This window comes from Ambystoma mexicanum, chromosome 6p (assembly GCF_040938575.1).
Source record: "Ambystoma mexicanum isolate Mex_15411 chromosome 6p, UKY_AmexF1_1, whole genome shotgun sequence".
NCBI lineage: Eukaryota > Metazoa > Chordata > Amphibia > Caudata > Ambystomatidae > Ambystoma > Ambystoma mexicanum.
Genome location: NC_090935.1, coordinates 1,093,694,662 through 1,093,720,904, shown reverse-complemented (window position 1 = coordinate 1,093,720,904; position 26,243 = coordinate 1,093,694,662). Strand labels below are relative to the sequence as shown.

At 48.5% G+C, this 26,243-nt stretch overlaps 2 protein-coding genes across 3 annotated transcripts in view; one reads left to right on the top strand and one right to left on the bottom strand.

Moving 5' to 3' along the window:
- The window catches only part of ERCC6L2 (ERCC excision repair 6 like 2), a 1,852,128-nt gene that overhangs the window by 1,511,522 nt on the left and 314,363 nt on the right, over positions 1–26,243 (top strand). The gene's annotated exons all lie outside the window — the stretch shown is intronic.
- LOC138510203 (small EDRK-rich factor 2-like) lies at positions 20,253–20,728 on the bottom strand. Its single transcript, XM_069625701.1, has one exon. It carries the CDS (start codon positions 20,626–20,628, stop codon positions 20,452–20,454), a length of 177 nt encoding a protein of 58 aa, XP_069481802.1. The 5' UTR covers positions 20,629–20,728; the 3' UTR covers positions 20,253–20,451.

The following is a 26,243-nucleotide window of genomic DNA, read 5'->3' as shown; positions in this document are numbered from 1 at the left end:
CATACTGGCCGAAAACTGCATGCAAAGGGCACTCACTCACCATGGCACAGCAAGCACATATGTTCCTCTACATACAAATACCATATTGTAGGGGTTATTTTCGAGTTCCCTGTAAATTACACTGAGGTGACACGTTAAATTTATGCTTGGGTGCAAACAGTTCCCCTCCCCATAACGTTCACCATTTGGCTGTCGTATTGAAAACGGGATCTGTAAAGCATAGGTGAAAATGCCTTTACATCTCTCTAATGTCCTCTTGACAGGCACATTGAGTAAATCCCACCTGTCATTTACATTCGGCAGACAGCATTTACAACGTATTCATATGACACACTCCTTTTTTGCTGGTGTAAAAAGCAGGCGGATTCTATAAGAACCCACTGCATTTACACCAGCATGAATATGACATGCTGATGTAAATGCTGAAGTATGTCTATTGCAGAGAGGAAAAGGGGAGGCAGAATCATAAGTTGCGATATGTGTCCTCTCTCCACAATATCAGTGAAGTAAGTGTAGGGTGGACTAAAATTCATGAAATGCGAACATATACATTTTACACATGGTTTTTACTCCATACAATCACAAACATGAACCCTCATACCTTATGACATCTATATGCTTCTTTAATTACAATGAGGGTTCCGAAAAGAGCCACTGGTGGGTTAAAATGGGGGAAGGAAAAGAACAGGGATGAAGAAACAGGAATGGAAAAGTAAGCAACACTTTTTTTGATATTCACTAGATTTACATGTTTTAAATAATTATTTCTCTTTTAAATTAAAAAACAAAACAGGAAAAACAATCCTGAAAAAAGGAGCAAAAAACTCCCAAAAGAAATATGGTCAATGGCAGCCATTCTACGCCCATACCTGCACAATTGTCTCAAAAGATTCCCTTTCAATTACAAAAGCCTGGAAGCATGTGCAGCAGGTAAAAACCCTGCTGGAGTCCTGCGTAGGCATGGAAAAACCGATATCCCATCATCTGTACGCCAAGAAGGCTGTACAACAGCTGGCACTGAAGCAGGAATGACACCTGGAGCAGGAATACCAGTCACAGAAAACATGGAGGGCTGTGCTGATAAGGTGGCCAAAGCACTGCCACACAGGTGCACAGTCCGCCACCTCAATGTATCGCTGAATAAGTAGTCTACCTGGTACCAATAATGCTGTGTTAAATACTTTACGAAGGGCCTCATGCCCAGACTCTTGGCTGCTACTGTGATGACCCCAGGCCACAGGACCTTGTCCACAAAAAGTGTGCTTGGTTTGCTCCACCTGGGAAACCGGGATGTTGTACACTGCTTGCACCTGTGCTTCCCCAGTGGGGCAGGCTCATTCGCCTGCCTACTTCACCTGTGGAGCGCCAGGCACAGTAACCTCCTGCACACGCTCTTCATTGGGTGAAAACTCTGGATCATTCCGCTCCATGCTCCAGAAAATGTCAAAATACAAAAGAAACAAAATAAAGAAAACAAATGGGCCATAACAGTGCTTAAAAAGCAATTAAAATACATACACCAAAAAACAAAAAAACAAGCAGAAGATAAAGGAGGAAACACACAAAAAGAAAGTCAGATGGAGAAATCAACAGATAGGAAATCACTCTTCAGAATTCAGAGAATGTTGCTCAGGCCACCACCCCCTCCCTCCTCCACACTGCCTCACAGCAATAACTAATCTCCAGCTTCAGAGCCTTTTACATGTGAAGATCACCCTCTTAAGCTCCTGTCAACCAATCCGATCTTGATTTACAAGAAAAGGACATGTGCGGGAAGCAGTCTTTTTTGCATATCACTAAACAAGAAATTGAGGACGTACAAAAGAATGCATTTTTATCTACCTCACTATTAGTCACAAAAACATGGTTTATGACTCTTTCCTACCCACAGATTTCCTTCCCCATTAAAAATTGTAAATTGCATTTAATACAATTTCTGCAATGTATCTGTTAAAATTAAGATCTTCAGGAAATGTGCCACAGAGATTGTGATCTCCGAAATGAAATCAAGTGAAATGGTTGTCCAACCAATACAAAGGATAACGAAAGTAGGCATCCGCTCCACTTGCGCTTCTGTGGTGCACTTTATTTTCTATTTAGATGAGGCAATTAAATAATTCTCCCCAATCCTGCACCCCAAACTAGCAAATCCACAGCCTTCCCTACATTTTAGGTACATTTAGGAAGCACCTATGCTTATTTTTTACTTAAAAAAAACAGGGATTGCTTCCTAAATGTTCACTTAAAATAATTCTCCTTGCTGTAGGGGAGGCATACTATCACAAGTATGACACTGACACGATGGGTACAGTTTTTAAAACTTTTATTGCAGTTTTGGGGCTGGAAAAACTCCTATTTTGCCCTATAATTAAGATGGGAGTAGTCTCGACCATCAAAGGATAAACAAAACGGTCCTAGTGGAGTCTGTCAAATCAAAATGGCCTATGCTAACAAAACCTAATGCCTGCCCTATCTCTGGTACAAAAGGTGTATAAATGAGAAATGTATGCAAAGGAATCAGTGTTCAAAGGAATAAATGTGGTTGAACCAGCACTTCTGCCCACATTAGAGTCACAGAGTGAGGCTGTACCTGTAGGCAGGACGAGACACACTGGCTTGGTTTTCAACACAATAAACAGTTCAACAACATGTATTGAGACCCGCTCAGCCTTCCGCATTAAAATCTCTTTTCCTGACTTCCAAATAATGTTTCAACAAAGGTTCACGTAGGACCCCTCTGTCGGGCTCAGACTTTTCACAACAAAGTTCAACAAAAATTTGCAAGGGGGCTCCCTTGCCCAAGCTTATTGCACTTGGGGTCTCCCTCTGTGGGGCTCAGACCACTTTCAGATGTGAAAGACTTTTGAATGTGTGTGGCTTTCTTTACAGACCACTGCAGGACCACTTCGATTCAAGGTTCACGGTTTAACTTTCAATCTTCCCTTCTCTAGTAGTTAATTTTACTAACTTGATTTTTAATGTTAATTTTTTTTATTGCTTCAAATAATGTACCTATCATGGAGACCTTCGATTTGGCTACTTCCTTTTGCTGGACCACTCAGCACTAGTTTTGCTGATTTCACGGCTGTCTTTACTTCAAAGTTCATTCACGGGTCTGCCTTTCTTCACGTCTCTCAACACACGCATGCAGCCTTCACTTACGATATAATGTTGCTACTGCAAACTTTTAACACACACCGGTCTCTCAGGTCGCTTGCCAACTAACTGACTGTGTGCGCTTATTTCTTGGTTTTACGATTTCCAATTCACAAGTCAAGGTTAGTACCAAAGGCTTGACCTCACCTCCCCAACTCTGCCGTTCACCCGGGAGGGTTGCTGGCATCCTTGAAACACAATGCAGCCTTCTGGTGTGGGATCTGGCCTTCTCCATGTGTCTTTCGCGGCCTATCTGAGACAACGACCTCCAGTAGGGAATTCTTGGGGATTTCGACCTGCTGCTCTCATCCCTTGGTCAGTCGTTCTGCTCTAGTAGGTTTACCTTCACCCCGGAGGTTCTGCCCGTACTCATGTTCCGCCTTTCTCAGAGTGTGTCTCTAGGTTCTACCTTTTATACATGTGAGGAGAACTAATTGGTATCAGGTGTATGCACTTGGAATCAAGTGCCTGACTTTGGTTGGGATCTCAGAGAATCGTAAAGAATACGAGGGGTTAGATAAACGAAAGAGGAGGGATATCGCAGCTGACCATGGGCTGCCTCTACCCCACTCCCCTAAAACCCGTCACCCAGGTGATCCTCCCGCACAGGCCACCCCCAAGAACTGGATCCAAAAGCGATGGCTGTGTCCTGGCCATCTGAATGAAAAGTCCCTGAGGATTAGCGGGTGAGACACCCTTGGTTTCTCACATTGCCCAACGAGTCTGTACTGCGCTTGCCACATCATATTATTTAACAATTGTCAAGTATTCACTCTTTTTCTTTTGCCACTCATTCAGGATCTTAGCACTGATATGCTAAGAAAAGTGAGATCTTCATTATTGAATCAAATTCACTTTACATACATTTTCCCACAAATAGCATATACTGCACTTGCCACATTATATTACTTAATATGTATAACTCGTTACGCTTTTATTTATGAATTGCGATACCTATCCCAAGTATTTCAGTCATCAGGAAGCCTGCTTTCAGAGTCGAGATGAAAATAGCAATCTTGGAAAAAATAGGGACAATTTATCTCACTACTCGTTATCTTACATGCTCCTTACATGTTCACTTGATCCACTAAATCTCACATAGAGATTTTATATAAGTATTTAAGTACATTGGTTTTATACAAAGATTTCGATCTTCAGCGCTTACATGCCCAGAAAATAGAGCTCTTGATTGTTAAATCACATGAAACGTTTGTACAAGGAAAGCAAAAGGTAATGAAAACACGCATCAGAACCACTCATCCTTCCATGGCACACTTTTTCTCCAGCATGGGGTCTGGCATGGATTCACATGCTCATGAATATTCCCCGTCGTCAGGCTGGGAATCCTCGGTAAAGAAAAAATCAGTATCAGTTTTGTTTCTGATCTGTCTTTCCTAGTAGTAACCAATCACTGATCTCTGCGTCATACTGACCACAGCCAATGACTGCTCTCTACCTAAGCCCCGCCTCTGGCAGCCATCTTCAGATTTTTACCGCATGTTCAAGTGTTGGGAGTCCTCGTGCTTAGCTCTCGAGCTTTTACTGCGTGTTTCGCGCTTTTTCAGGTGAACTTTCACATTTTTTCGGTTAATCGAGCCTCAAGCTCCACCGTTTCTACTCCCGTTAACGGCTACCCGTTGCGGGATTTTCCTATGCCCCTCAAGGGTGAAGATTTCTCGCGGCCTACTTCGAGATGGCTCAGGATGTGAGTTCGTCACCCGGACCCAAGCTGTTTCGCAGCTGCCCTGGATGCGGGCTGCAGAATGTGTTTAAGGAAGACGAACATTCGCAATGCCTCTACTGTCTTCATGGGGACAAGACTCATGTAGAGAAGGACTGCCAGTTCTGCAAGAACTTGTCGGAGCGGACCATGAGGGACCGTCGATCCCGTCTCGCAAGCTGGTTGGAGAAGGGCTCGACGGGTGAGAAGAAGAAGAAAGGGTCCGTGCGGGCTTCTAAGTCCTGTGCGGGCGCCCCGGCGACGGGGGCCCAACACCAGGCCAAGCGCTGCGAGTCCGCTGGATCCGGGAGCGCCGAAAGGTCGGGCTCTTCGGTCGCCAGGCAGGGCGTACCTTCCCCGGCACCGTCAACCACGAGCCAACGCTCCGGTTCGGGGAAGAGGAAGTCCGAGACCCCGGGTAAGCTTTGGGAGAAGCCCCGTCCGATCTCGGAAGAGGGGGAGCGAGGCGTCGCCCCTCCCCCGAAGGAGAGGGCCATGGACGCACCTAAGGTGGTGAAGGCCCCTACCCAGCAGGCGAAGGCCTCTATCGAGGCTATCGTGGCGACTCTGGCCAAGCCGGCAGAGACACCGCCAGCAGAGACCGCCTCCGGGACTAGAGTTTCCCTGCCGCCAAGGAGGGAATCCTCTTTTCAGCCCATCGTCTTGGCCGCCATGATGGAAGAAGCGAGGGGAGGCACGGTGCCCTCCTCGAGCTCGGAGTCAGCCTCGGAGGAGGAACTGACCGAGGCCGTGAGGAACCTCGAAGTCCAATTCGAGAAGGTTCGATCCCGTCAGGAAGATCCTCGTTAAATAACCGAGGAAGACGACGATGGTGAGGAAGAGCGGCCTTCCCTTCCGGCGCAGCCGGATCCTAGGCCTCAGGATGGCTCGGCGGCCATTTTGTCTGCCATCCAGTCCTTATGCTCCGAGATAAGGGCGAGATTCCCACGGCCCAGGCCGGAGGACCCGCAACCTGGCCCGTCGGGAAGTCCTCAGAACAAACGACGGAGGATCCAACCCTCTCCTCCGCTCGCCCCCGTAAGGCCTACAGTTCCATCCTCATCCTCCCACGAGTCGGGAGATGACGGTGCGTTGGGCTCGATGACGGGTTCTGAGGGCGACGGCGACGGAACTGGTCTCCCGTCGCACGGGCCTCGCCGCCCGACGAGATTGGCTCATTCCACACCATGATCGCCAGGGCGTCCGAATTGTTCCACCTCTGCCCGGAGGAGCAGAAAAAGGAAGGTTTCCTCTATCAGCGCCGGGAGGCCAAGAGGAAGACGGTCATCGCGTGACATCTGGGAGAAGGGCCTGTCGGTTCTCAAGAACCCCTCCACGGCACCAGCCAAATGGGACTGGTACGAGAAGAAGTACCGGGTCCCCGAAACCGCTCCCCTGCGCCTCAGGGCCCAGCCAACGCCAGACTCGGTCGTCTCGGCGGCGGCGAAGAAGAAGGCGGCGGGATCAGAGCCTCGATGTCGAATTCCCCGCCGGACGGCGAGGGAAAGAAGTTGGACGCCATGGGGCGGCGGGTCATTTCGGCGACGATCAAAGCGGCCAACGCCCTGGCGATCGTGGCCCTTTACGACAGGGAGCTCTGGTTTAAGCTGGCCCCCATATTGGACTTCCTGCCGGACGACAAGAGGTCCGAGGCTCTGGAAATACTGCAAGAGGGCGAGGTGGCGTCGGACCACGCCATAACGGTGGCAACCGATATGGCCGATACCGGGTTCCACCAACTGGGCAACGGTGTTTGCCTACGACGAAGGGGTTGGCTCCGGGCGACCGACTTCCGTCAGGACGTCCAGACCAGGGTGTTGGACATGCCGTTCGACGGCAGCAACTTGTTCGGGAAGGCGGTGGATGAATCCCTCCAAGCCATAAAAACGGACACGGAGACGGCCCGCGCCCTAGGAGCCCTTCAGCAACGACGGCCCTTTCGGAGCTCCGGAGGCAGACAGGGTGCCTCCAAGGGATCCAGCGGTGGCTCGTCGTCCTATCGCCAGGCGGCACGCTCCTCGTCTCAGGAGGCCTACAGGGGTCGCGGCAAGCAGGGAGCGCCTCGCCGCTGTCGGCAAGGTGGCCAGGGCGGCAAGGCCACCACCTCCAAACAGGACTGAACCGGCCGTGGTCTCGGGCCCCCACCGAAGCAACCCGGTGGGAGGCCGGCTGACGAACTTCGTCGGCGTGTGGAAGTCCATCTCCACCGACCGTTGGGTGCTGGATACCGTGGCAAGAGGACACTCTATCGAATTCCTGAAGAAGTGCCCTCACGTTCCACCTGTGGCCAGGAAGGAAAATCACGTCCCGCAACTGCTGTTGGAAGTACGGGCGATGCTCAGGAAAGGCGCCATCGAGCTTGTCCCGAAGAGGCTCCGGGGCTCCGGGGTATACTCAAGGTACTTCCTCGTCGGGAAGAAGACGGGCGGCTGGTGCCCCATCCTGGACCTTTGTCGTTTGAACAAATACATCAGATCACAAAAGTTCAGGATGGTCACCCTCCAGCACGTACTGGGACAGCTGGAGGAAGGCGACTTTCTATCGTCGTCGGACCTGGAGGATGCATACTTCCACGTTCCCATCCTCAAAAGGCACCAAAAGTTCCTCAGGTTCGTCGTCCATGGACGCCACTACCAATTCAGAGCACTGCCGTTCGGATCAAAGTAGGCCCCCAGGGTCTTTACCAAGTGCCTAGCACCAGTGGCGGCGCGGCTGCGCCTGCAGGGGATTCACGTCTACCCCTACCTGGACGACTAGCTCATCCGCTCAAGGACGAGGGAACTCGCCGTCAAAAACACTGCGAGGACCGTCCAGCTACTCACAGACCTGGGATTCGCCATAAACTACCCAAAGTCCCACCTGGTGCCGTCGCAGGTGGCCCTGTTTCTGGGAGCGAAGCTCGATACAGTGAGGCGCCTGGCGGCCCCGTCGGAAGAACAGACGAAGACCATTCTAGGCAAAGTGCAGCGCCTGCTTGCCACGGACGTGGCCAGGGTGAGGTCCATCAAGTCCCTCCTGGGGATGATGTCCTCTTGCATCTACCTGGTGCGCCTCTGCAGACTACGGATGCGCCCTCTTTAAGAATTTCTCGACGCCCGTTGGATGCAGGCGACGGGCACCTTCGAAGACAGGGTCCCCCTCAACGAGGTGTTCCGGCAGGCGATTCAGTGGTGGGGCGTTCGAGCGCACCTCACGGCGAGCAAGGACTTTCAGACGCCGGCGTACCAGGAAACGGTGATGACGGACGCCTCCCTGGAAGGTTGGGGCGCCCACACCGGAGATCTCCACGCAAGAGGCCTCTGGCTCCCGGAGGAGAGGCTCCTGGACATCAACGTCCTGGAACTCCGAGCTGTGTTCTGGGCTCTCAAATCGTTCCTCCCGTCGCTCAAGGGCAAGGTGGTGCGGATCTTCACGGACAACACCATGACAATGTTTTACATACGGAAGCAGGGAGGCACCAGATCCCCAGCCCTATCCAAGGAGGCACAGGATCTGTGGCACTGGGCGGTCCCCCAGGGGATGTTCCTGGTTCCCTTCCACCTGGCAGGAGAAAGCAACACCATCGCCGACTCGTTCAGCAGAGAGCTGCGCGCGTGTCACGAGTGGGAACTGCGCCAGGATCAGGTGGATCAACTCTTCCGACGATGGGGCAAACCCCAAATTTACCTGTTCTCCACAGCGACGAACTCGGAGTGCAAGAGGTTCGCCAGCAGGTTTCCCCAGCCGAAAAGCATGGGCGATGCGTTCTCGTTCCCCTGGGACGGCCTATACCTGTTTGCGTTCCCTCCGTTGCCATTGCTGCTTCGACTCATCAGCCAGCTCAAGAGGTCCCGGTGCAGGATGATCCTCGTCGCACCGGCGTGGCCGAGTCAGATCTGGTTCCCGGACCTTCTGGACTTGTCAACGTCCCCTCCCATCAAGCTGTCGGCGGACGCGGACCTTCTCTCCAGAGAAGGAGGCGCCATCTTCCACCACGACCCGGCGTCGCTGAACCTGCAGGCTTGGCTCCTGCAGCGCTAGAGTTTGGAGGCTACAATATACCCGCCGATTGCAGAGAGTTTCTTGCAAAGGCCAGGGCGCCCTCGACTCTCAAATGCTACGGTCACTCTATCTGGTGCCGAGCACAGAAGATCAACCCCCTACGGATTACGGCCCCTCAAGTGCTGCCATACCTGCTATCGCTGGCAAAGGCTGGGCTAGCCCATGCCTCCATTAAGATTCATCTGGCGGTGATCTCCATATATACCAGAACCACGGGACGGACGTCCCTGTGGTCCCATCGACTGGTGAAAGAGTTTATGAAAGGACTGTTCCGGTCGTTCCCGCCGGTGAAGGCCCCGCCGTGGGAACTTAACGTGGTGCTGACCAGGCTCATGGGGCCCCCATTCGAGCCGATGCACTCCGCACCGATGAAGTTTGTGTCGTGGAAGGCTGCGTTCCTGGTGGCCATTACCTCCGCACGACGAGTGGGAGAGATCCAGGCTCTATCCTGCAAGGCACCGTACTTGACTTTCCATGCCTCGAGGGTGGTGCTTAGGACGCACCCCTCCTTTATGCCCAAGGTGCCGTCGGACTTCCATCTTAACGAGCCCTTGGTGTTACCTGTTTTCTTCCAGTCTCCTTCGTCGCCGGCCGAGAGGACTTTGCACTTGCTGGATGTGGCTAGAGGGCTGAAGTTCTACGTGGACCGCACAAAGAGTTTCCGGAGGACATCACAGCTGTTCGTGAACTTTGGACCTGTGAATCAAGGGAAGGCTCTCTCGAAGTCTTCTATTTCCAGATGGCTCTCCGGCTGCATCATGCACTGTCACCGGTTGGCTAACCGACCGCTGCCAGGCCGTCCGAGAGCCCATTCGACCAGAGCGATCGCTGCTACTACGGCGTTCTTATCTAGTGTGCCCCTGCTGGACATCTGCAGGGCTGCTACGTGGAGGTCGACGCACACCTTCACAAGATTCTACTGCGTCGATCGGGATTCCAGGGAGGAGTCCAGGGTCGGCCAAGCAGTGCTGCGCAACCTGTTCGCTTAAGGTGAGCCTGGTGAGGAGGTAAGAGATGCTTAATGTTGAGTTTTTTGTATTGCTTAATGTTGAGCCTTTTACCACCCCCCGTGGTTGTGCATGTGTGTACTGCTATTTAATCTTATATTCATGAGCATGTGAATCCATGCCAGACCCCATGCTGGAGAAGGAACAAGTTACTTACCTGTAACTGTTGTTCTCCAGCATGGGTCTGGCATGGATTCACATACGAACCCTCCCGCCTACCCCTCTGCGGCTCTTCACTTGGTCATACTGCCACTTCACGTGCTACCAAATATGAAGATGGCTGCCAGAGGCGGGGCTTAGGTAGAGGGCAGTCATTGGCTGTGGTCAGTATGACGCAGAGATCAGTGATTGGTTACTACTAGGAAAGACAGATCAGAAACGAAACTGACACTGATTTTTTCTTTACCGAGGATTCCCAGCCTGACGACGGGGAATATTCATGAGCATGTGAATCCATGCCAGGCCCATGCTGGAGAACAACAGTTACAGGTAAGTAACTTGTTCCTTATTTCGCATTTCCTTTGTATACGTTGCACCTTAGCTACAGGGTGACTAGCATTGCCCTATAATATATCTAGTTACAGTTGTATGACACTGTACTTAAGAAAATTCAAAATGTTTCCCCCAGTAACTTTTGTTGTGAAAGGATCATAAAATGTGTCCGAAGTTGACATGTCGATTACATTTTAAAAATCTGATTAACTCGAGAGACTAATTTCTGCGGAAATAATGTATCTATGTATTACTTAATGCGCACTGAGCACATCTTGCTTGTTATAAGCCAAGCATATAACAGTCGAGTGGGCGGCTGAGGGACTATGTGCTTGCTTTAGGAACAGAATTATGCCTTGCAACTTGAATTCGATTCGATCCCTGGTCAAGCGCTTATAATCTGGAGTCTGGCATGAAGTGCTGTGTAAATCATTATGAATAATAGTTATAATAATACATCAAAGGAAACTAGCATTGTTCAGAACCTCATTGTGAGGAAGGTAGATTTTTCAGTTAGGAGAGCATAGGGCACAATGTAGGAGTTGCTTCTCGGGGATTACTTAATGGAGAATCAGGAAAAGGACCTTTAGACCCCCAGAGCCACATTGTAAGGTGTATGCTTCCCTTTCTACAGCAGAATAGGAACACTGTTAAACGACTAACCTCTGCCTATACTGCAGTAATGTCTGTCTGCAACGTCCCCAGAAATGTGTCTCCTATGGTCAGAACTCAGCAGGTGAGAACCCTCAGCAGTCAGAACCCTCGGCATTGCCGCATCACCATTAATCTGCCCTTGTTTTTGAGGGGCTGTTAGTTCCAAGCCACATTTGAGAAGCAAGCTTAAGGAGTAGAGCAATCTAGCAAATGTTGGAATCTGCCTCGGAGGCAGTTTGGTACATCGTCACTTCAACGTTGCAGTTATAGGGGACCCTCTGACCTGTTATCAGGACTTGTGAGATGTCTTTGCTTAGGCTTCCAGCACGCTGATCCTATGACTGAAAGTTAGAGCTGGAGCCGGGGCCCCTGTACTGGGTAGCAGGATCTGTGCGCTCACATAGGGAGAATAAGACCATAAAGGAATACTTTAAGAAAAATAGTAACAGGATTTATTCATCACTCTGTCGCCGGCTACTTCTGTGGTATTTTCTGTGCCGACGACGCAGGATGGGACAAACTTGCATCGATTACAGGGCGGTGAATAAGAACACCATGAATATAACACCATGAAATTATTGTCTGGCCTTGATGAAATAGGGGGCAGGGTTCGACATTGTTGGGAGCTATTTAGTTCCTGGATATTACCTACAAGAGCCTGGTTGGCTTGATACCAACATATTCCAGGAGCTATTTTTGGCTCCCCCAGCCAACTGGTGACATTCACTCTGTGTTTTGGAATTTGTAGAAAGGTGCTTTAGAAAACCTCTGGAATACATTTAAAGCAACATGAAAAGGAATTTAATACTGAGAATGATCAATAGAAACAGCAATATATCAAAAACAGATCAACATAGCAAAAAAAAGGGTTTATGGCATGCATATTTTCGGATACGTGTCACAGTTTCTGAAAACTAGTACATTGTCCCATCTTTCAGTCACTTCTGGCATGTCTGTGTCTGTTAAATCATTGCAAAAAAATTGCATTTTATCTATTGCTGCAATTTTTTAAAGGTTCTGTGTTGCACATACGTTAAGTCGTTCATTGAACATACACTCTCCTGACGACTCATTAATTAGACTTCAATTTAATAGCTCCTGGGTTGCAATTATTAACTATTGGTCAGAGGAAATTCATGACACCCAGGAGCTACTTCCAGCTCCTGTCCCATGAGTTTCAAATTTCACCCGGCTGATTCTCTCATTCTTCCAGCATCTACCCTGTAAACATCCTGCCTCATGATTTATTGGCTTGCTTTTTTGGAGTGCTCTTTTCCCCTCTCCTTTTTCTCAGGCTTATCTCATTGTCTTTACATGTGTTTCTCTTGTGAGTGCCCTGAGGCCTACGGGTTAGTGGCGCGATAGAAAAATCTAGATAGATAGATAGACAGACCGACCCTTGGAGGGGTGGGGGTACAGTTGATTTCTAAAATGTTGGCAGACCTTGTGAATAGACTTCCAGTAGTCTTTGGGCTATCAACACCAAACCATTGGCCAAACCAAAGGGGGGGTCCATCAAGAGGTTGAAGGTGCCATTTCATGGCAGAGAGAAGCTGTGTAGATTGTATCTTGTCTGCAGAGTTCACCTATAAAACTCTAAAAGGTAAATCAAATTCTATGTCCCTTTGCTATCTTGTATATTGCCCGCGTATTTTGCACAAGGTTGCTACCAGGGAGGTTTCCACTCTGAATGTTGGGGGATGGGGAATTAGGGTAGTGAGATTCTGAGGCACACTATCTGTACCTTATTAAGCCAAGCTTGTTACAAGGTATCCAGTGATCGCTTCTGCCGGGCCGGTTCCAAATGTCTGGTGGGAAAGTTGGATGGCTATCTACCAGGCATTTTAGGTTAAAGCTAAGGAAAGGATTTAGTCCCAGTCCATTGTCTTTTTGAAATAGAAAGGATGATCAATCCTGTGAGACTGTAGTTACCCCAGGGATTAAACTACACCCATCATTCCATGCAAGTTTGTTAAAACCCTGTAAAATGGAGCTACATTTAGAAAGGATCTACATCCAGTGACCTCTGAGGAAACAAGCTATTCTAAATGCTAAAAAGCTATTGAGAAGATTTCAGTGCCTTGTGGACTGGATGGGTATGGCCTAGAGCAGAGGTTGCTGGTGTCAGCTTGTAATGTTTGTGCCCCTGGCATGTTAGCTCAGTTTCATTGGATAAACTCATTGAAACTGGCCCCTGAGACAGGCCCTATGAAGGTTACACTGTCAGGTCCTGCTGTCCACACAGACAGATTGGGTCATCAGGAGGCACTTTGTTGGTTAATAAGATGGGAGCTATTTCTCACATAGGTCGTAGTCATGATAAAATGTAGTTCTGAAGTAATTCCCCTTCTCCAGCATGGGGTCTGGCATGGATTCACATGCTCATGAATATTCCCCGTCGTCAGGCTGGGAATCCTCGGTAAGGAAAAATCAGTATCAGTTTCGTTTCTGATCTGTCTTTCGTAGTAATAACCAATCACTGATCTCTGCGTCATACTGATCACAGGTAAATGACTGCCCTCTCCCTAAGCCCCGCCTCTGGCAGCCATCTTCAGATTTTTACTGCACGTTCAAGTGTTGGGATCCTCGTGTCATTGCTCTCGAGCGTTAGTGCTTTTTTCGCGCTTTTTCTTAGGAACATTTTCTCTTTTTCGGTCAAAAGAGCCTCAAGCTCCACCGTTTCTTTATCCGATCAACGGGGACCCGTGTCGGATTCTTCTACGCCCCTCAAGGGTGAAGATTTCGTCGAGCCACGCTTTTGGAGGACTCCAGAAGTTTCTCAGGCCCATCTCGGACATGGCCCAGGAGAAGGGAAGCTCGACGCCCGGAAAGCTGTTCAGGGTCTGCCCTGGATGCCAGCTTCAGAATGTCTTCAAGGAGGACGAACACTCCCTTTGCCTTTACTGCCTGCATGAAGACAAGACGCACGTGGAGAAGGACTGTGCGTTTTGCGGCAGTATGTCGGAGCGGACCATGAAGGACCGCCATCAGCGTCTCGCCATCTGGCTGGAAGGAAAGAGCCCGTCAGGCGAGAAGAAGAAGAAGAAGTCCGAGCGGTCTTCTAAGACCTTTGAGGGCGCCCCGGCGACGGGGGTCCAACAGAAGGCCAAGTACCGCGAGTCCGCTGGCACCGGGAGCGCCGAACGGTCGGGATCTACGGGCGCCAGGCAGGGCGCATCCTCCCCGGGACCATCAACCACGAGCCAACGCTCTGGCTTGGGTAAGAGGAAGGCCGAGCACCCGGCGAAGCTCCTGGAGAGACCCCGGTCGTGCTCGAAGGCCCCATCGGAGGGGGAGCGAGGTGGTGACCCTCCCCCCAAGGAGAAGGCGGTGAGCGCACCTAAGGTGGTGAAAGCCTTGATCCATCCGGCCAAGGCCTCTATCGAGACAGTCGCGGCGGCCCTGGCTCAGCCTGTGGAGGCTACACCAGTGGTGGCGACCTCGGGGCCCAGAATCTCCCTGCCACCGCAGAGGGAGTCCTCTTTCATGCCCATCGACAGGACCCCCGTGAAACCTCCGACGGAGAAGAAAAAGGGGGGGGGGGCAGGAGGTCGTTGTGGATTCAGCCTCAACCTCTGAGGAGGAGCTGATCGAAGTCTTAGGCCACGGCTCTGGCGTGGAAGAAGACCATCCTGTCGGGAGGGACCCTGACGTGGGAGACGACGAGAACGTCGAGGGTGCCGACGGGGCTCCTGATTGCCCGTCGGAACCCCCTCAACCAGTGCCGCAAGACAACTCTGCGGCCATTTTGCTGGCTATACAGTCCTTATGCTCGGAGATAAGGACGAGACTGCCGTTACCACCAACGGAGGAACCGCTCCCGACGGGGGACCCGTGGCCAGGCCCTTCTGGGAGCCCTCCTCTTAAGAGAAGGATTCATCCTCCACCTCCTTTTCAACCTTCGCGCCCTGTTCAGCCCTCCTCCCCGTCCACGACACGTGGGGATGATACGGGGACTGACACGGCCGCGACGGGTACTGACGATGAGGTTTACGACGAGGATCTCCCATCGTCACCTCCCACCCGGGCTTCCCCGCCCGACGAGATTGGATCGTTTCACGCTATAATCGCCAGGGCATCGAGCTTTTCCAGCTCTGCCCGGAAGAGAAGAAGGAAGGTTTCCTTTATCAACGGCGCAAGACCAAGAGGAAGACGGTCCTCGCTGTACCTCTACTGGACGATATCTGGGATGAGGGTCTCGCCCTCCTCAAGAACCCATCCACAGCGCCAGCTAGAAGGGATCGGTACGAGAAGAAGTACCGGGTCCCGGACGCGGTCCCCTTGTGCCTTCGGGCACATCCGACCCCGGACTCTGTCTCTGCGGCGGCCAGGAAGAAAGCGGGGGGGGGGGTGCGGCCTCTACATCAACCTCCCCGCCGGACGGCAAGGGAAAGAAATTGGACACGATGGGACGCAGAGTCATCTCATCGGCAGCGACGACGATTAAGGCTGCCAACGCCTTGGCTATCGTAGTCCGCTACGACAGGGAGTTGTGGTACAAACTCGCCCCCCTGCTGGACTTCCTACCAGACAAGAGGGCGGAGGCCCTAGAGATCTTGCAGGAAGGAGAAGTGGCGTCGGACCAAGGCATTACGATAGCGACGGACATCACGGACACTGGATTTCGCCAGTTGGGCAACGGCGTGTGCCTTAGGCGGCGTGGATGGCTCAAGGCTACTGACTTCCGTCAGGACGTGCAGACCAGAGTCTTGGACATGCCCTTCGACGGGAGCAACCTGTTTGGGAAAACAGTGGACGATTCCCTACAGGCCATCAAGGCGGACGCGGAGACGGCCCGTGGTGTTCTCTCATGCAAGTAGGTCTGCTGTCATAGGCTGTTTTTTTTGCAGAATAGAACTCTGGGATGGGTTCATATGTGCATTCCAACTTCTGAAGTCCAATGAGCAGGTCCCTCTCCCACAGGCTATGTTTGGGGCCTACCTGCAGACCCCTTGCCTGTTAAGAGAAGTGCAATATTCCTGAAACCAACATAGGATACGTTTATGACTGGTGATGGGGAAGTATATGAGGAGCTAAGTCCCTATTCTTCACCACTAAATAACGCCTGACCTAGCCCTCTGTGCCCCACTGTAAAGTGCCCTGTGCCCCCAGGGCCTTTCACCCGGCCAGTATGACCTGCACAGCGCCCGGTGCCAAATCCAATTGCCCTGGTCACTCGTCCAGAGAACCCGCACTGTCGAGACGCCAGAGAGGAGCTGAACTGCTGTGTCATTTTGGCGCACCTTTGCGAAAGAAGAACAACAGATGATTGACTACCAGGGTCAATTCAGAGCTGAGGAGAGAAATTGAGGTGAGACTCTGCTGTGCCGGTGGACCCCACATGTCCACTGACGAGAAGCTCCCCAATGGTTCTGCCTCATGCTCCTAGTACCATTGCCCACGGTGGGTGTAATACGCTCTTTCACCAAAGTAAGGGTCCACCCTGCTGTGCCTGGCTCTCGCCCACAACCCTTCTATTTCAATCGGGCCATACTACAAATTCGGGAAGTCTATCTGCTGACTGGAAGGCACCTACCATTAGAAGAGGGGGTACTGAGAGTCGTTATCTAGATGCGACAGCTCCGCTCGATTTTGTATCACAAAAGAAGACTCTGTGCAATACCAAAGAAAGTAGACCCCACTTTTGCGATACAGTGGAGCCGTTAACCACTCTACTTTAGCCCCCGGCAAGCTCCTCGTCTGCCATTTTGCTCGGGTTAGGGGCGTGGCGGAAATTAAAAACAACAAAAACAAAAAAAGGAAGTTAAGAGCCAGGGACATTACCGACTCTCTGGGTACATGTCGCATTCATTAGAAGAGGGCTGTTCTGTACTTCAAGAAACCTGGTTTGCGAGTCACACGTACGCCGGATTTTATTTCCTATTTTTATTTTTTTTTCTATTTTGCCACTTTTTCTGACAACTGCAGCTATTATTTTTGTACACTGACTCTTCACACTAAGGGAGTGGAGGAGAAACCTTGAAGTACTGGAACTTTTTGAGTATGCTGTCTGGACTTAAGTTTCATTAATAAAGTAGGTGCACACTGTTGACAGCCAACAACTTCGATTTAGTGATATTGCATAATAGCATTGTCTGCTTTTTCACTATTTAGGAACTGAGGTATATTTGTATTTATAACTGTATATATACAGACCATATTTATTGGGAGTTGTACTTTCTCAGGGTAACAAAAAAGGGTGTTGCCTTTGAATGTCACTTCATACACAGTGTGATGTTCCAAGGATTGTGGAATTAATCGCCTTAGCACTCCTAAATTGGGGAAAGGGTACTTATTTATTTTCAATAAACGATACACATAAAACCGGTTTAACATCTTATATTTGTTGCAGAAGTGTTGACTATTCATTGACATTAATTCTTACATATTAATTGCATGCATTTGTGTTGTGTGGTTCCTTTTCCTACCCTGCGGGGGATTCTGGGAGTATGCCCTTTACTATCACTCCCAGTGGAGGCACTATATGTTCACAGGCTACAATGCTTGGTATCACATTTTCTAGTTCTGGTCACTGATCCAAAAGCAAACTTGGGTACGCTCATGGAGTGGCTGAAATCATCTCTGGTCATTGTCCCACATGTTGTTTGCGTTCCCCAATGTGCCCTCCTGTCCCCATACATACTAGTGATCCTGTCTAGCACCAACACAAGGCCGCATGCCCACTCTTCCGTGTTGCCTTGCCATCAAAGCCTTTTAGCCTGCTGTGATGAGCGGCTCTCAGGTATTCAAACACCAAGGTCCACGGCCTCTGTGACCTCTTGCTTGGAAGAATGTGTCCTGTTGCCTATTGTCCCAATATTAGGAAACACTACTGCATCTATGATCCCACTTCCCGGTTGGATGAATGGTTCCTGCTAGATTAACCCCTTCCAAAAACTTAATTTTTGGGAAAACCCTTTTGATGGTGGTTTGTGCTATACTCAAATAATGGTTGCCGTCATACTCTAAAGAATTATTGGACATAACAGTTATGAAGGTTTATGACACAGTCTTGCTGTCTACCACTGATACGGTGCAGTTAGAATTTTATTAAAAAGAACACATCCCCCAAAGATTATAATGTTTTTCTGGTATCTTGATCCCTTTTAGTGAAGGTTATTTTCTTGGCTAGCTGTCACGATCACGGACAGAAGTATTGACTGGATGAGGTTCTGAAGCATTGTTGGGGAAAGTCCGCAAGAACACCCGGACGTTCTATCAAAGGCCAGGTGTTGCTAATACGCAAGGATGTACTGGGCACCTGATGATGATGATGATTATTTGTGCCTGAATGAAGCTTGTCATTGTGCACCACGGAAAGACTGAAGATTTACAGTGGAAGTACCACAGTCATACCTTGCTGCATAACGGTTTATTGAAAAGCCACCCTTAACACAGGGATTTCCTTCCTTCCCTGCTTAAGGTGTGAAGCAACAAACTGTTTAACAGATCATTTTGTTTAGCCCTTTATCAGACACATATCCTGCCCCTTGGATCCCTCTCCCCTGAGCTAACAATGAGCCAAGAACCAGGCTGGTGTATGGGAAATATATTGGTATGCATTTAAATTGAAAGTAATTGAAATTAGCACAAACATGTCAACACCACTTTATCCGTGACACAACACAATCAACTTTTCTCTGCATAAATAAATCACAAAAAGAGTTGAAAAGAACCCAATCACAATTCTTAACTTTCTGCAAATTTAATTTCACAAAATAATTACACTGGTCAATAACAAAGGCAATTATTATGTAGTGTTGTGTGATTTTGATTTTCCTGCAGGCTTAAAAGGCTAGCAGTAGGATTTCAAGATTGGTACAAATACAAATGGCAATTTTGATTTTGCACACACCTTTGGTTTAAAATAAACACAGGGTGATTAAGAGAATTGTTTTTCAGACCCCCGCCCCCTAATTTGGTCTGTATTGTGGAAGTCGGAGAGAAAGGTTGAACTGATTTAAGAACAAAGACACCCCTCTTCCTTAAAGAAGTTGGGGTCAGCAGGACAAAAAGGATTACCCAGTTCAATTATAGGCTATAGTTTTCAGTGCACACTGGGAAGTGAGCTTTGTTCATTTCAAATTTTATTTCACCCCCTAGTGTTCTGCCAAATGGGGAATTAATTGTATTCATATTTGTAGTTATAAATGCTAAGGATCTACACAGTTTTGTCCCCGCCCACTATAAAGGGTAAGGATTCAAGGCAAGCACACTCCCTCACCTGTTGGTTTCCCTGGGCTCAGTTCTACTTACATAGAAAGCCTCTGTTTAAGGTTCAGCAAAGCCAGCTGCATCTCAGTACACTCTGCAAAGAGAGGGCACGGGTTTAGTCACTCCACTGTCAAAGATGGCCTCCCACTGTACACCATAGGACCCAGTCAGCTTTTAGGCCTTCCTAGAAGTAGACCGCTGCAACCAGACGCACTCTAAGCAATCTCCTCTGATATTTCCTTGCAGCTGTCAGATTGTAAATTTCAGCAGCCTTCTTGGTGGTCTGTCTCTTGTTTGTCTCTGTCTTTTCTCTCAGTGCAGTCCCCCTTATATAGCAGCAATGAGACCACCAATTCACAATCTTGTGGAAGTTCCCTGCAATAATTCCCACAACTAGGATTGGACAGTTACACTTTTCTCTCCTCCCAAACCCAGCCTTTGAGACAGGATTGGTTTAGGGGTCTGCTGCAACCTATGGCAATTCCCATTTGTAATCACCATTTGTTCTCCTTTCAAATTCTTTTTTTTTTTTTTTAAAGAAAACAAAAACAAAAAAAAAGCTCTTTATTAAATACTTTTGAGTGGGCCCAACATGAATACAAAACCGGCGGTTCTCTTACCCCTCAATATACAGGGCAGCTCAGCAGGGGAGTTGCTAGGTCTGGAAAAGACCCGGGGCTAAGCTGATGTCAGTACTGTTGGGACTGGGGGCTAGCTAGTCTTTTGGCTGTAGCTACTGAGATTCTATCCGGGGCTACAACCAAAAGATCAGGGGCTATAGCCCCCTTAGCCCCCCCCCCCTAGCAACGCCCCTGCAGCTCAGCATTGCACATGTAAGGTGTCACGAGAGGCGGAAGTAATGAAAAGCCCATACACTCAGCAGATCGAAATGGTTACTGCTGACATTAGAATTTTAAAAAAATGACAAAGACAGAAATGTTATTTATAATATATACACAGACGCAGGCTTGAAATTAACTTCAGGTTTTATGCATCCTACAGTAAAGAAAGTGGAAACAACTCGAGAATGGGTGGGGTAATGAGACTCCCAAGACAGAGGCTCTCCAACCAACAAAACATTTGTCAAAAGCGAAAGAAGAAACTGGCAGGAAGGCTCTCTCCATCATGAAGCTAGTCTGCCTCAGTCTCGCTCAGGAAACGCCACTGTTATTTTGGCTCATCTTTTGGTTTTTCAGCTGCCTTTTTCTGTTTCTGCTGCATAATCTCAGCATCCCTCTGCTTGCGGGCAGCGGCCGACATGCCATCGTCTGGCTTTTTTGACTTATCAGTACTCTTCTTCAGGTTCTTTTGCCTGGCAAGTTCACGCTGGTTTCCACGGGTCATCGCTGGCCGAGCTCCAAGCGCCTCGCTCCGACACACGCACTGAAACTCTGCTGGCTGCCTGGTGCTCCTGTGACGTCACCTCCGCACTAACGGCCGCACACCGAGAAACGACTGCTACACCTCCTTTCAAATTCTTGGCAAAAATCCTAGCACTCGGATCCCTTGGCCTGGAGGAGCTGGAGCTCCCCCCACCCACTGCAGGAGCAGTGCCTTACCTGGAGATGCCACCCCAGCACTGCCTGAATTAAGGTAGGCCATCTGCCTATTTACAGCTGCTTACTGAATATTGCCCAGTGAGAAGCCTTGCGGCGGATCATCTTTACAAATAATCGTTATTTGTCTGATGCGGATTACTGAACTCATTTCAGCAGGATTAGTCCCAATTTACACAGAGTGTAATCTCCCACCATTGCCTGCCACAAGGTTTTCACCTCTTCAAAATGGCCGCCCACCACTTCTGTGACCTTTCCCTTGGTCATACACACTTCGTTTAATCCTATTGGCCATCCATTCCTACTTGGAAGCCAATCACAAGCCGGTAGGCTTTAAGCCGGCCCACGAACAAAGGCACACAATAAAGGCACCTTCCCCTGTCGTGAGCCTGTCTGGAGCTGTATGGACACGGCATGCCGACACCCATATGGTAAGAATGGCCCGACTACCATAAGACAACGCATATGACCCCGGAACACAGTTCTGTGCTATATGCGCCAGCTCTAATTTCCTATTTATGAGCCTGCGCTCCCCGCTATACTCCTTTGCAAGCCGCGATCCCGTTCTTGCATTCATTGATAACCGGCACCCGTATTTGCATCTTAACGTTACAGGTCAACGCGAGTAAAGTATCTATCTGCAGGCGGATCCTCACTTGCAAACGCAAGTCCACCTCCTACAAACGTGACCACGTAGACTAAATCAATCCAACATTACCCGCCTCGCACGCTGACCACTGAACTCCTACCTCCCAATTTAATAATTTTACTGCGAGCCCTGGATGTTCTGTTTGCCTATGCCTCGCTCACTCCAAGAACTGCAGTTTACTGCAAACACGCCCATCTGAACTTCTGCCTAAGGTAGCCTCTGCGCACCCTTTTTGCTTTTAAAACCTATGCAGCCTCTATGTACCCAGTAGTTTTATGCCTAATGCAGCCTCTATGTACCCAGTTGTTTTCTGCCTAATGCAGCCTCTGCGCACCAAGTTGTTTTATGCCTAATGCAGCTCTGTGTACCCAATTTGTTTCTGACTAATGCAGCATCTGTACATCCTATGTTTTTAACCCAACGCAGTCACTGTGTCCTCTTCCGCTCTTAGCCTAAGTTAGCACCAATTTGTTTTAGAGCCCCGGTCTACCCATTTGTGTTTAGACCAACACTGGCACTGTGTACTCTTATCGATTATAGCCTATTAAAGCCACTGTATAATCATGTGACTTTAGCCTACTGCATTCTCTATATTCCTTCTCCGACTCCAGTTTATGCAGCCTAGTGTGCCCTTTACGTGCAGCTTAGTCAATGCTGATTCTACCTTTTGCCTGTACCCTTGCCAAACATATAGGCCAAATACCGTAGTTGCACCCCATCAGTATCCCACCATGCTTATCTCGCTCACCTTCATTATGTTCCCCTTCTGTGTTATGCAAGATAGCATACCTTGCAGCGGCAACAACTACATAGCTCAATATAACGGCCTTGCCAAACTAGCTTGCCCTAGACACTTCCCCATAACTTGTGCCACACCATTCCTGCCTACCATGCCCCCCTTCCCTCTGGCACCCATCCAGCCCACACCACTAGCGATAGCAACCTCCCAGTTGTCACTTCTGCCAACCTCATCACTGACAGACAAAAATGTCACCCCCTAATACCTAGCCCGGCCACCACTCTTAACTACAGCCACACTACATCCATAACTAACTTCTCCGCAAACAATAACCAAATAAGTACACTCAAAGCCAACCCTAACACTACTGACCGTAACAGTAGACTAGGCACTAGACTCCCACATCTGAATGGCAACCTGCTTGCCAAATCTTACACCAAGACCAACACAAAAAGTTCAGCTTCTAACAACTTTAAACAAACCCCACTAAAAGGAGCACTTTTAAATGTCAGGTCCCTTGTCGCACATCCCACTGAGATATCTGACATCATCCTGACCAATAACATTGACTTCCTTGCACTAACAGAAACCTGGCTGCATGATGCAGCGGGCCCCTACCTAACCTTGGCTATCCCTGACAATGACTCCATTCACAGAGCCGATAGACCTAATGCCCGAGGAGGAGGCGTAGCTTTCATCTTTAAATCTTCATTAGACATCAGATTAGTCACCTCTTCTCCACTCAAATCATGTGAACACCTTACAGTCAAATGGCAAACATCTCCCAAAAGTACAATTACTATTCAGCTGATTTATAGGCCCCCAGGTCATCCAGGATCTTTCGAAAAAGATATTACCTCTTTAGTAGCTGAGAATTCCAAACCATTGGCACAAATTATCATCCTAGGGGACTTCAACCTTGGGTACAATGACTCTGACTCCCCAGCTTCCTCTTTGGCCACTGCACTAGCTGAGCATGGCTTTACACAAGTTAGCATTCAACCCACCCATCTGAAAGGCAGGATTCTCGATTGGGTAGCTGCCCTTAACTGCAATATTACCTGCAAAGACCCCCAACCACTTGTATGGACCGATCACCATCTCCTTTCGCTAGACCTCTATATTAACATAGAGTCCACAAAGTCTTGCAATGCTCCAGCTTGTCCCACCAGGAATAAGCGGAACATAACTGCCGAGGCCTTAATACCCCTGGTAGTACCCATACTTGACGCACTACCTGCAACAGCTGACCTTTACCTTCTGGTAAATACCTATAACAAGGCCATGTCTAAAGCGATAGACACCATTGCCCCATTGAAAATACTCAAAGGGAAACCTAGAGCACACCTGAACTCTTGGTACACCCCAGAACTCAAACTTCTTAGAATAAAAAAAAAGAAAACTTGAGACGCTGTGGAAAATGGCACCCTCCATAGAAAACAGAACTAATCTCACATCCCTATATAAAAATGAGATAATTCGGACCAAAAAAGAATCATTCAATTCTAGGATAAACCAGGCAGGATCTAGCACCAAAGAACTATTTAACATTCTAAAGGAACTAGAAAACCCGAGTCCCTCGGTAGATACCTGTACGAAGGACAAGCCCTGGTGCACTAGCATCAAGAACGCCCTTGCCAACAAAATTACAGCGCTCCAAACTAAAATAGAGAACAAACGTCAACAACTCACGGGTAGTAAGTCTACCAGCTCTATCACACTACCTACCATTGACCCCAACTCAGGCTTCACTTTCAAGAAGGTTACCTACCTGAAGTACAAAAAAGTATAGCCTCTCTGAAACCATCCAATTGTAAAGGGGACAGCTGCCCCACTCACCCTATAAAAGACGCAGCCAGAGACCTAGCCCCTTTCATTACCAAACTAATAAACTTATCATTTGCCAGTAATTCAGTCCCAAGTAACCTGAAGCAATCCTGGGTTCTCCCACTTCTAAAGAAACAAACATTAGACCCATCTATACCCACTAATTACAGACCAATCACTACCGTCCCATTCCTTCTGAAAATCCTAGATAGAGTTGCCTACCTGCAAATTCAAGACTATCTAGAGACTAACCAACTTCTAGGAATCCGTCAATCTGGCTTTAGACCACAAGATGGAACCGAAACGGCCTTTGTTGACCTCAAAAGCCAGATTGATGAACTTAAAGATAAAGGCAGTGCCGCCATCCTACTTCTTTTAGACCTCTCAGCAGCCTTCGACTTGGTTGATCATAAAATCCTTTGTAACCACCTGTTGTCGGCAACACACTTTTCCCTCTCTGCTGTCACGTGGATTCATTCCTTCCTTGCAAACAGAACCATGCGGGTCTTCTCACCTTCAGCAGTGGCCGACCCGATCCCCATCAAATGTGGTGTCCCACAAGGTTCATGTGTTTCACCGACTTTGTACAACATTTTTACAAAGCCTCTATTCGACAAACTAGACCATCTGGGTGTTACCTATACCAATTACGCAGATGACACCCAGATATTTCTAACTATATCAGGTAACTACAACTCTGACGTCAACCAGATCAACGAAGTCTTCAGAGCCAGCAAGTCTGGAGAACACTGAATTTCGACACCTTTAGCAGGATACTTTATTGCAGTTGGCAATTAGATGAGAGATGTGACATTCAGACTGGCAGTGGGAGATTTCCTTGTGAGGTTTCCCACAGCCAATAAAAGGGTTTGTCTTGGGCTGACATTTTCTTCATGAACACAAAGTGGCTTTTCAAATGTCACTGGAGTTTTGTAGGTGAAGCATAATATACATTGCCTTTTGTCAACCCACACATCATGTCTTTTCCTTGACATTTTTCTGTTAGCAGTGATACATTTTCACATTTAAACTGCTTTTATTTGCACACACCTGTGCCAGCCGTTTTTGGTGTCACTGTGTAAAAATCATGTTTTCCATGTGAAAGGAATCTTTGATTTTTCCATTTTGTAAATTGAAATGCTGCTTTTCCTTTGGTAATGACAGGTAGGCCCCTTTTCCACATGACTCTTCAATTTTTCTTGAAAACAAAGGGCAAGCCGTTTTTGTTTCAGGGTTTATAATGTTGCTGTTCATGTGAAAGGGACTTAGGTGTGGGGCCTTTGAATGCACCCCACTGCTGCCAGGGCTTCAGAATGGACAGGCACACGTCTCTGAAATGGTGAGAAGTGAGTTTGTTTAGAGTATCTGGGTTTTGTGGGTCATAGGAGGCCCCAGGCGGGGCAGTTCTGCTCTGTTGCTTTCTAATAAGTGCTGAGTTCTCCGTAGGGTTTGCTGTGTGGGGTAGTCTTATGGGTAGACGATGGGCATGTTTGAGCATCTCTGCTGCTGTGCGCCTATTTGATGGTTTGTGTATTTAACGTGACGTTTCAAGATAGGATGCACAGTTTAGTGACAGCAATGCTTGTTTATTGGAGAACATTTCTTTACCATATCTTGAGCACTTGTACCCATTTTGAGTAACCAAGTAGTAGCACCGGAATTATTTTGCTTCTTTGTGGTAATATGGGATCGCATGCACCGGCAATGCATTCTCTTGCATATGTGATGAATCTGGGATTACTTGTTCAGTGTTTGGGTAAGCAGTACCAGAAGAATGTCATTGATTATTTTGTGTGATGGGACAATTTGTCTAACAATGTACTAGTAGCATTCAAAAGGCATTTTGATGGTTTATGTTTTCCTCCATACTTTTAAGGGGACAACCTGGCCATAGTCCTGTTGCTGAAGAGTTTGGTTCAAGGGATGTTATCTTGGACATACATTGTTGTCTTTGGCTGCTGGTCCAGTTGAATAAGTACTTCAGAGGCATCTGTTGCTTTTTGGTGATTATTTAATTTGCTTTGGACTTTAAACTGGTGAGCCCTTCGATCGCAGAGGTAAACCTGGAATGTACCTGCTAAAGTGTTCAGTTTGAGAGATGTTAACCTAGGCAGGTGGTGATATTTATTGTCCCCAGTTCAGGTGTTAGAACCTAGATTAAATAGATTAAGAGTATGCTCTATTCCAA

Bases quoted from the DNA above. Each gene is read 5' to 3' on its own strand.
- LOC138510203 (XM_069625701.1), bottom strand. From the start codon at position 20,628: ATGACCCGTGGAAACCAGCGTGAACTTGCCAGGCAAAAGAACCTGAAG.